The sequence below is a fragment of the Ptychodera flava genome, chromosome 9, assembly GCF_041260155.1.
Source record: "Ptychodera flava strain L36383 chromosome 9, AS_Pfla_20210202, whole genome shotgun sequence".
Classification (NCBI taxonomy): Eukaryota; Metazoa; Hemichordata; class Enteropneusta; family Ptychoderidae; genus Ptychodera; species Ptychodera flava.
The window spans coordinates 11,818,104-11,830,562 of NC_091936.1; the positions used below are offsets into that span (position 1 = coordinate 11,818,104).

Here is a 12,459-nt window from a genome sequence, read left to right on the forward strand (position 1 = left end):
CAGGGGGGTCTCACGATACCATCTTTCTAAAACTTGTAGAGCCATCGGGGCTCTCGTGGTACCAATCTGGTACTACTCATACAGCCTTGGGGCTCTCACAGTGTCAAGATAAAAGTACCATCTCGTATAGCCACATGGCTGCGGGAGAAACAGATATAAACGATAAACCCTTGTAGCAGCCACAGGATTACTATCTCATTTCACTGTACCTTGGTTATTACTTGCGTTGTATTCTTCCACGTAGTTGAAAGGGAATATGCCGATATTGTCGCCAAGTTGTCCCCTCCACCAGTTATCATCAATCTTGTCAAGTAATGTGATAATGTCACCTGCACCGGACAAAGACAAAAACACTGAACTTTCCCATTTTCATCAATCTCTTGAAATAGGAAGACACTTGCATTTCAGCCATAAAATAATGCCATTCAGGGATAAATCTCAATGCATTTGTCTTAAGCAGCTGGTATATCTGAAGAAAGAGCATTAGGTAAATTATGCCTCAGGGACATTTTTTCAGATAATATAAGTAGAACCATACTTTTCTTGTCTACTGCTTCTGTGGATTCAAATTGGAGCCTGCGGTGAAATTGAAGTTTTCACTGTCTTGTTTGTGTATACATCAATTGATAATTAAATTTATAGTAACTGTTACAATAACATGAGTATAATTTCAAATATGAGTAACTATTACAAATGTAGGTAATTTATTTCTCCAGTGTAATAAATTTGCAAAGAGACCACTAAGAGAATAATCTAAAAGTTTCCTTGTACAAAGCTTGAACAACAGATTCAAACTTTCAGTTTCAAGGCATGTATTACATTAAGTGACTGGCACAACCAAAAAAAGAGAAATTAGCCTGCAAGTAGCTGTTCTTACATGGATCCTACAGCTAGTCACAGACTTAATTTTCTTTCTGTATTGTAGATGTGCCAGCTGTCCAAAACAAATGCACTACGCTATCTAGTATCTTCCTTGATAGTTGAATACTGCAAATGATTGTAGTGATGATCAAATTACAAAAATTTCAACTGTAAATCAATATGACTTTAATTTCATTTCTTTATGTCCTGCATCTTAAAAGTATCTTCTTGCAGCATCTGCATCATATATTCAAGCAGTAAATTCCTCTCTATAATGAAATTTAGACTTAACAAAGGGCATAAAAAATTAAATCATGGCGAGTCTCTGAACGGTAGACCTATCAATTCCATACTGCTCTCGAATTAAACACACAATAGTCAAAATTTTCAGTAGCTTTGATTGCAACTATAGTTTTGTTACTGAGAGCAGCAGTGTGCACACAGCATTTGCTTTTGCAGATAGAAATTCAGACAAATTTTGTCACTATGCATTTGTGTTTATGAATGCATCTTGTGGTCGGACCTTTTGGTATGCGATATTCTATTTAAATAGGAACATCAGTGGTCACGTAGGTACAATTTCACTATTCCTGTAGGAGTATTTCCTGACAGTCTCGTAGAAACCTTTGCTCAATATTTATGGTCCAACTCTGACGTCATTCGGATGAAGCCTATTGATAGTTACTGAGAAAAGCAACTCCTTATACCTACCTTTCTGGAATGCTAGATCACCATCAGTACTTGCTGGGAATGTTTCCTTGGCGACGACCCTCTTCTGTAAGACAGAGGTGACATAACTGGATGGGAATGATCCTGTCTTACCATCCAGAGTACCCACCAACCAATTCTCATCTATCCTCTCAACAATGTCCACAACATCGCCAGCTCGGAGGGTCAGCTCACTTGGTTCTGTGCCTTGAAAATCATAAATAGCTTTGGCTCGGCTTCCAGGCTCCATCGTAGATAATATTCTGAAATGTACAATGATAGCATCATGCTTAGGCTCAACACATATGTGTAGCTTATTTGAAAGAAAACTCAGCACAGAAAAAAGCATCATTCTTGAGAATTTTTCGGTTTCTATTCCAACCAATAGATATCACTGTACAAAACACTCTGCTTCGCTATCAGGTAGAATATGCCTTTAGGACAGATATTCCGACTCTCAAAATTTTACAATTCATCAGATGTGTCACTTGTTGGGGCTCATTTATAAGTCCTTGGAGTAAAAAGTATGTGTATATTCACAGTCTAACTTTTTCAAAAATTGAAAATTTTATTTTTCTCTATAGAGTTAAAGGGAAACCTAAGTCCAGCGACATTGACCGTTTATCCCTTCCAAAATCACCCTTGAATAAAATGCAGCTCAAATTTGCAACATAATTGCACGCGCCGACGACTACGGAGCGACGAAAAGAGAAGTTAAAGTAGACGACATTTATGGAAATGAGCTCGGAATTCCATGGGCGCGAAAGGGCTCATGGGAGAAGCGTGCGTGACGTCATCGGTGATACACGAACGTGTGTGACCGCTTACCAAAGCATAGGAGTCTATGACTGCAGGAGTGCAGTTCTGCACGTTACGACTCTTTAATTCTCATCAGTAGCATAAAAAATTATTAACTGTTGTTCAGTTGAGTGCAAAAATCACTCAAGGAAGAACAAACGGAGTCAGCTTTTATCGTCGTCACACAGAACAGCTTTTTCGAAGACAGTGGCTAAAGAAAGTCGGGCGAGTTTTAAAATCTCAAAAGATACAAAGTTTGTTCTACTTCTTTCAGGATGATTTTATAGGGGATTTCGGGACTCTGATACCGATACAAGACGGTACTACACAATGCGGTTCGTATCTTGACATGCTGAGTCAGCCTACTATCGCCGGTTTTAACCAGATAAATATTAATATTGGCGATTTCGGGACTCTAAAATCCGAAGGAAGACGAAACTACACAAAGCCTCTCTCATCTCGACAGCCCGGATCTTCGAAATCGCTCTTATATACACGATAAATATAGGCAATTTCGTGACTATATCTGGTAATATTGATATTACAAGATACTGGAATGACTTCTTGCCTATTCTCGACCGCGGAGTGACGTCAGTAGGTGAAACGCATACGAGCGAGGTGAATGAGAGATCAGACGATACAGAAGAGAGAATGATACAGAAATTGTGTGGAAAAAAGGAGAACTAAAAGTTATGTCATTTATGTATATTGAAACTTTGAATATTTCTTTGGTGGTTGAAAAATTCAAACTTCAAACGGCGCTGACACAAAAATGACGAAAGAATCTGCAAGTACCCGGATGGCCCGCGGTCGAGAATGATGTGTCTCGATCGGCACGCCGGGTCTGAGAAATCGCCGATATTATATTTACCCAATAAATATCAATTGCACCGGGACTCCTAGGCTAATATCGATATCGATACCAGACGATACTAGATTTACGTGCACTGTGTGGTGTCGGCACGCCGGGTCTGCGAAATCACGGATATTTATCCGATAAATATCGGCGACTTTGGACATTAACTCTGATACTAGACGCTACTTTGTCAAAATGTGGGTAAATATCCGATGTATATCGGAGATTTCACCACGTGCCTAACAGTTCTGACCACCCGACCACCTCTGTCCGACTCTTAGTTCATAGCATCCGTGGCCGATAGTCAAGAATAATGTATGTTTTACATTATTAGAATTATTCATGCACGAAATACATTTTTTACATGTAAAGGATTTTTTTCATTAAATTTCCACACGAACTTTCATACACTACAATCGGAACTTCGTCGAGAGCGCCGATCAGATATCACCGTGAGTTGGGGATTGCCTTGCACGAATAACATTCTTTACATGTAATACATTTTTACTTGGCGATCGAGACCTGAACAGAGGACATATCGAACATCGTCGAGAGTTTTGTTTGGTCTTGTATGAAATGCATTCTTTACAACAATATAGACGAAACTATTGTTTTAAATAGCGGGCAAATATCCATTATATCGGAGATTTCATCACTTTGTAGATCTGAGTAAACCCGACTTCCTAAGTTCGACACCAACTTCGAAAAAAAGACGACGCTATACATTTGTCAAATTGCGAATAAATATTTTCCCGGAAGATTTCGCAACCTTAAAGATCTGGCTAAGCTCGACTTACGTATCATTCACGAACCAAAATTAATTTTAAGCGACTGATAACGAAAACTTTGTTTTAGAAACGTAACGCTGAAGGATCGCAGAGTCACTCAGTGTCAGGTCTCCAATCCAGTTCGGGGTCTGTAGGCCTACAAGCACAGTGACTCCCTCCGCGGAATTACGAACGATCTGTGGAGATACTTTCCCATTATTACATATCTTGGTTCAAATTAGTATGGTTTGATTTCAGTGTGGGAAAAGTAATACTCGATGTCAGAAATATCGCTGTCCGAACTCTCCAGAGTCGTCTTACGAACGCGCTAAACTGTTCACGGTACTCCTCCAGCTGCAAGCTACAATCGTCTGTATCGCTGATGACGTCACGCACGCTTCTCCATGAGCCCTTTCGCGCCCATGGGATTCCGAGCTCATTTCCATAAATGTCGTCTACTTCATTTTCTCTTTTCGTTGCGCCGTAGTCGTCAGCGCGTGCAATTATGTTGCAAATTTGAGCTGCATTTTATATAAGGGTGATTTTGGAAGGGATAAACGGTCAATGTCGTTGGACTTAGGTTTCCCTTTAATACAAGGGATGGTGGCCATTTTGAATTTAAGGTAAACGTTTGGTAATTTGTTTCTCTACTACCAAACTATGCAAAGAGATCCCTTATCTTCATTCTTGATTTGGTAACAGATTGACTGACCATCTAATTGAGGAAAGTTTGAGCAAAAGTTTAAGTTGTACACTTTCGACGCACATACTATCTATGGTGTATTGTAGCAGATTATACATGTACCGGTAGATTATAGAAATCATGTTACAGTATCGCAATATTCAAGGGCCTTCAAGCCTTTGTTGAAATGTTTTATTTTTCAAATATTGCTACAAATTTAGCAAATAAGGAAAGCAAATCAATTCAAATTCTAAGCACGAACCCTTTCACTGCCATTGTTTGGCCCAAACCCATTGTTGTCAACAATGACTGCAGACCTATTCACAGGGAAGTAGAAGGTGAACAGGTATCAGTCCTGAGATTGTATTTCCCCTTTTCTCTTTCTCAATATTACCAGTACACCTACCAAAGTGATATAAGTCACGGAATTTCCTATACCAACTGAATATCTCCTAAATCTCCATACCGGTACTCTACAGAAATACGACTTCTTGAAGCAAATTGCAATTTAAAGCTTACGTATGAGAAAACTGATTGAATTGAAGCAAAACTCATCTCCCATTTTCTTCCATTCATGCACTTATCATGAAAACGCTATCCCTAACCGATTATTCTGATAAAGATCTGAGAGAATCCATCAATGGTACAACTGTTTATAAATGGAAGTTTTACTGTATTCCTACTTTTTCATTATATTTCATGATTCATTGCAAAATGGAGAAGTTCCAAAGAATTCAATCACTTATCTAATCAGTCATATTTTATTGTAGCAGACTATGTAAGATACAACCCAAATAGGGAACAGACAAATAGCTACAGCCTGTGTTGTTAGTTTGCATAACATCATACAAATCATATTCAATAGTTAAGGTAGCACATGCTTCGAAATTGAAAGATTGGAACTATTGTCCAAACTTTCCTCAAGGGAATTTCGACCATTCTCTTTCAAAGTTGAAAATAAAATTTGGGATTAACTGTGCATATTTCGGTACTATGGAAACAAATTACCTCAAATTTACTGGTATTTGAAATTCAAAATGGTTGACCATCCCTGTATGGGTAAAAATAAAATTTCTGATTTTCACAAAAGTAAGATGTTGGAAACTTTCTTCACTCAGCAAGCTCCAAAATGATTCAAAACAAGTGGCAGGTCAGCGCAATATTGTAAAAATTTGAAAGTCTGAATATCCATCCCCAAGGCGCATTCTACCTCAAGTGGTTGTCCATGCATGGTTGTATTGATATGTATGTATATTGGAACATATTGGACAACTGCAAAAACACTGCACAGACAAAATACATGTCCATGAACGTGCTCATGCATTCAAGGAAACTCATGATATATGTGGAAGTTCAGGAGAAATACCTTACTTATCACTGACACAACATGACAGTGACCAGCAAATTAATCTAATTCCCATGACTGGAAGAGATATATTGCATTTCAAAACTAACCCACTACTCTAATACTAACTTACTTTGTTTTGATTGAAAAATAAATTTACAATTGAAGTGGATTGTGGCTTACTTTCCTGGGAACAATGGAATAAACCTCAGGCTGACTTTCTGGTAACTTATCAGAGCTGTCCCTTTGTAAATGGATTTAGGCTTGAAAGGGTTAACAAGAGTACTTAAATCAGGTTACATTATAAAGCTGATTACAAACTGTCTTCAACTTCAAGGTGAAATACCACTGAATGCTTTTAGTATTGTAAGCTGTACTCTGATACATTCAGCATACTAGTATCACATGCAAAGTTCCTACCAACAATTTTCTGAATGTCCTGGAGAGAATACAATACTAGTACAGTAGGTAAGGTCAGGTGGCATGTCTATCGGAAGCTAATGCATTGTACTTTAAAGTAATCTTGAAATAGGGTAATTTACAAGCACAGCAATTGGCTGGGGCTGAGATGGGTCTTTCTACTTCTAGGTATACGTAGTGTACAGTTTCTGATATCAAAATGCAAGTTATAAGAGGAAAGAGTACACTAGATAAAATGCAGAAATTTATGAGGGATAAAAATCATTTGACCAGAAACATTACTATTGATTATGGATATAAAGTCTTGGAACGTATGAACGGCATAATTTGTGGAGTGAAATTCAACTGGCAAACATGTTTTATGAACTTGTGTAGGCGATATTTTTTCTGGAAATTTATTGTTCATTGAAAGAGATTAGTGATTTTATTAGCCTGACAACCAGTGCATTGAAGATGTTTCTGGAAGCTGATTTACAATGTATATTTATGATACATTCCTTTCAGCGGATCAGGTTTGCTTGTATCAGGTACAACCACTCTGTAAACCTAGCTGCCTTTAATGATCAATGAAATCTACCATATTCAGTGACTTATTCATGCAATATTGATCTGGTATCATTTAAATATCACTCACATTGTATATAATTACACTCTTCCTGTCCGATGCTTTTTAATATAGACATAAAAAGATTTTATTACACCACATGTGATGTACATATAGAACTGAACAAAACGTCTGTCACATGAATTGCTTTTTAGTTTTGTGGTGACTACAAGTTGCCAGCCTATTAATAAGTCATTCAAAAATAGAAATGGCAAGGAAACTTTAGACTGGCTAAAAACTCATTCATTATCTGATCACAAAATATTCTTCTTTCAAATCACAATATGTAAGGACTGAGTAAACTGCTTTTATAATCTTCTACAATGTGATATCAGGCAGGATGAATCCAAACACAAGCTATGGTTTCGGTATTGTGATATGCATATCACATAAACGACTAGAGTTCAAGTGATTCTCTTCAAATTATTCGGCTGCACTTTCTATTGATTTTTGAGGCATAGAAGGGCTGCTATACGTCATATCTTTACACGATATATTTTGATAAAATATTAACGAGTTTCTGTCACTGTCAAACCACAGTGTAATGTACACTACGTTACTTGTACAGTAAATACACATACTGTTATCATTCATGATTCATACCAACAAGTCAACCTCGCACTATTGAGAGTTTGAAATAATTCATGTCTGTGTATTCTGCCACTGAGTGAGAAAATGCCTACCTAAAATGTCCCATCTGATCTGAAATATCCATTAATACTCACAACAATTTTAATTATACATTTTTGATAAGTTTAATCCATTTTTGATAAGTTTGATGCAGTATGTGATAATGTGATAAAATATCCTGTGTCCTTAGTAATTCAAAAATGGCCATCTGACGGTATACCACAACATAATCATATGGGTGATTATGATAAAAGCATAAAATAAATTTTCTCGCAAACATTCTATTTGACCTCTGCCAAATTGTAACTAACATTTTCCATATACGCCACCAATCCATTGATGGCATAGAAAATAACAGGGAGTTGACATGAATGGGGTGAAATCTTGGTGACACAAAAGAATATTCTGTTACCATTAAATTGTCTGAACTCAATTTGGTTTGATTATTGGATAAGTAATATTTCCATAACTTGCCTATGATAGCGTCTTGATAAAATGCAAAGTCTTTGTTACTAGTAGTAGTAGCTGGATAGAAATTTGGCTTCTACTTTACACATGCACATAAAACAATACAAATTTGAAAATTTAATCACAAAGTTATGCCGGCAGTTCATGTTTACCAGCCGTGCATGTGTAAGTCAATATAAAACTTATTCACTGAGTTATTTTGATTGTGTTGCTACCAGTATGAAGGTGTGACTATTATATATATCTTGACTTCATGTTCCACAACTTTTGGAAATTAATGACTCATCGGTGCCTTCTAGCCGTGTACACATACCGGTACTTGACACTGTGACTGTTATATTGGTACGAACCTGTATACCAGTAATAATTTACTCAACTCTTTAACAATCAAATTTTGGTATAACCCTATTGCTTTCTGCAGCAAAGTCAGACCTCTTCAAAGAGAAATGGGGTGATAGATTAGGTTTTTACTGAAGAGCAATGCTGCCATGTACAGCATACTGGTAGTACTTGTACCAATAAGTGTGTGAATTATTCTTGTATGCTGTAATCAACATATAACTTCCTGTGTGGAATTGTGACTGTTCAACACAAACAAAACTACCTTAATTTTTGAATTGCCAGCACTTTGATATACATGCATCTGTGGGTCACTTTGCATAGTTGTTTTCCTTGTATATTTCCTAACATAGAAATGAAACGATTACATATTTTATAATATGATATATATGCCACTGGCACTGCTGGTATTGGTTAGGAATGTTTACAGGGAAACATATAATAATTCCCTAAATAATAAATGCACATACTTAATAAATGTCACAGTTCATTTAATACATTTGTGTCTCAGTTGGAACAGCTGCTTAGAAGTTTAAGCTTGAGTGACGGTATATGACCTATGTTGAATGAAGTTCATCAATTTTCACAACAAGAAAATTGATTACATGATTGTATATTTCATTGCACTTACAATTCAGGTGCCATGTTGTAAAGTATGATGTCTGTTCAGTTTTCTCACATGTTGAAACATTATAGATTGAGCCTACTGTCACTGGTTATTTTATAAATTAAATAGGAGGGTATCTTTCAAATGTTGTATTGGCATATTGGCAGAACGCACCTCAGGTACAGATATTCAGACTATCAAAGTTTTACAATAATCTTTTCTGATATACCATTTGTGGGGGTTCATGTTAAAGTTCTTAGTTTTTCGAAATTAGAAAATTGTATTTTTCTCTATAGAGTAACACAGGGATGGCTGCCATTTTGAATTTCAAATATCGGTATATCTTAGGTTATTTGTTTCTCTGGTACCAAAATTTGCACGGTGATCCCCCGATTTTTATTTTTGATATTGATAGAGAATGGTTGAAAGATTCCTTACGGAAAGTTTGAGCAAAAGTTTAAATTTTTCACTTTGGAGGTGCATACTACCTTAAACAATGTGAAGAGAATTCTTGGTGTGAATTTCCTTGAAATATGAAACCTTAATGCCAGAGAATTAAGAATATCCATAATGACAGGAAAACAGCCTCACATAAAAAGAACAAACTTTTAGATTCTGCTCAGACGACAATTTTTTGACCTAGATGATCGGTTCATTAAACAACATTCCTATTGTGCCACAGTAACAGTAAGAGGAGTTGTTAACAGGTATGCTGGTTTCCTTGATACTATAAGTGAGTGGGCAGGACTGATAGAATTATTCACAAGCTTCTGGTACAATGTGGAATGTAGTTATCATGGAACCATGCATTAGTGTGTTGGTCTCAGCAAACAAAAGATGTAACAGCAATCAATTTCTACCCCTGCTAGTGTGTCAGGATTAGTTTCACAAATAATTACAGCTATTGACTGCGTAGGAATAATTTACAAACTAATGTAAACTAAGTTCACTGTGATGCTATAAAGGGCTAGTAGCTACCGGGGTATATAATTTTGGATAATTTTTTAAACTATTTTTTAATATCAACTACATTTCTACCCCACAGCATGTAAAGATAAGTGTTCAACTCGTCAACTCAGCCTATTCATGCGTAAACTGCATCGTTATTGTTGACAAATGAATTGTGGTCCGGACTAGAATTCAAATGTAAACAATAACGATGCATTCTACACATACACAATTTGTTGACAAGCTAAATAGTGTGTGTTTCAACATGCTTTGCGGAATATCCAATCATCCACGGTTACAGCTACTGGCCCTTTAAACCATGCCATGTTTAATAGGAAGCCACCTGAACCAAGAACCATGAATGTTTCTTACAATATGTAAGAAACTGTACTATGGTAAAATTCCTGATGCAGCTGAAAACTACCTGTGATTAAGCTAGTCTTATTCATATCAGGTAGTAATGCGTCTGTCTGTAGATGTCTTTTTATGGGTGAATATTAGAGACATATCTCATGAGATGATGATGACATCATCACATGTACTGGGACCAACAGTATTCTATAGTCCTATACATGTTCACATTTTCCTAAATATATCACATACTTATTCATCATACATGTCTTAATATACAGTAACTGCATTGTACCAGTGGCCTGATATCACACATACACACAAACTCACTCTTTCTCATTCTCCCTCTGATACAACATGTTCTGCATCGTTGACAAAATAATTTCATCTATTTCACAAATAATGCTCACCACTGGAAAAACTACCAATTTGCCATTGTGAGGGGCTTCCATTCATAGAGTACCTTTCTAAATGAGTAATTCTTGCTTCTTACAGCACAAAACATCAGACACCCAACATCATATAACATGATCAAAATGTGACGCAAAACTTCATCGGTAAATGCTACAGGACGCGTGTTTAACAAAATTTCATTTTTTTCTTTCTGCAGAATTGACTGTGAACACCAGGATCATGATTGGTACATGTATAATATACCGGTATGCACTTCATTTTCCTAGCATTTGAATTCAGCAACTTTATGTAAATATTTCCAAAAACATTGATTCAGTTTAGTTACATGTATTTTAGTCAGTCTGATCATGTCTACAATTGTTAAGGGTATGTTGAATCAGCACCACTGCAGTACACAAACAGACACTGGTGAATATTTTGAAGAGCTTACTTGATTTGTTCAGAGAGCTAACATTTAAATTCATTCTTGTAGACAGTAACATCATTAAATATTTATTAATGGCAAGCGATGTCAATCAGGTAAAACTGCTTCGCTTGAGGCACACTTTCCCAAAGCAAATGTCAGGAATATTTGACCCAGATACAAAGGGATTAGTTTGATATTGATGGAAATACGGTGTTTTCAACAATAAATTTCATTTTCATATGATTTTGACTGGTGTAAAATTTCAAAGTGATGCATACTAAGCAGCAGACAAATCTTTTTTCCTCAGATTTGTAGTCTAGAGTAAAAGTGATAACGTGCATTTTAATTCCTTTCTTTCAAACTGACCTTTTGCTTGCAAATATATCTAGATAATCCCACATACAGTATTAAATAACATGATACGACACCAACCTTTACAGTTCAAAGAAGATTTTTCTTTCCTGCCTATCCCGCGGGGCATACCCTTCAATGCAGGGTACAAAAAAACCAACATCAATGAATACATGTACCGTTTCACATTTCATCCTTTCACGCCTTTGTACAACGCAAATTTCATCTCTTCGCCTTGCAAAAGCCACCGACCCAGAGGAGGCATTAAGTACATCTAGAGCCAGTCTTTATGAGATGCTGTCTACACTCGCTAATAAGGATCCGTATGCCTCAACTAGGGTAGCTTCCTCTTTCTGAGATGTCAGTTACGCTCCTCTGTCAGTCCATGAAACCTTAGTTCATCTTCTTTTAAAACAAGCATTTTTTGAAGTACCTTCAAATACTGAACATGTGAAAACACTGAATCTCCTAATGGTTGTAGGTCCCATAGCATTGGCTTAATCATCCTCAATAAGGTATCTATTATTAAATATATTCAGAGGAAATATTTCTAGCCTGTATTGCATATGCTACCCAACATTAAAGTTTCTAAATTATGTTGTCTTTAAATATTTTTTACCATCTACGATACTTGTGAAAACGTATGAAGAGGAAACATCATGGTTTTGAGTAACAAGAATATTTATATAACAGAAAAGATATACACTAAAAAATTGTAAAAATTACCAGTTTAAAAATCTTTTCATGAGTAACTAAAGTATCCTGCAAAGCAATACAGATAGATGGATAAAAACTATTGAAACTACAGACTAATCTGTCTCCTTTATCACAGTATGTCTATATGTCTATTTTGGTTGGTAACGGAAGTTACTATGGGCAATACAGTTATGGTTCAGTGCACTGT

The 12,459-nt window shown here is 36.4% G+C and overlaps 1 protein-coding gene across 1 annotated transcript in view; it reads right to left on the minus strand.

Moving 5' to 3' along the window:
• Positions 1–12,459, minus strand: part of LOC139140460 (dynamin-binding protein-like) — a 39,960-nt gene that overhangs the window by 3,068 nt on the left and 24,433 nt on the right. Inside the window, exons 3-4 of the mRNA XM_070709747.1 lie at positions 1,573–1,832; positions 210–329 (exon numbers count right to left, since the gene is read on the minus strand). Coding sequence (XP_070565848.1) covers positions 210–329; positions 1,573–1,819 — 367 coding nt within the window. The 5' untranslated portion in view covers positions 1,820–1,832. The remainder of the gene's footprint in view (positions 1–209; positions 330–1,572; positions 1,833–12,459) is intronic.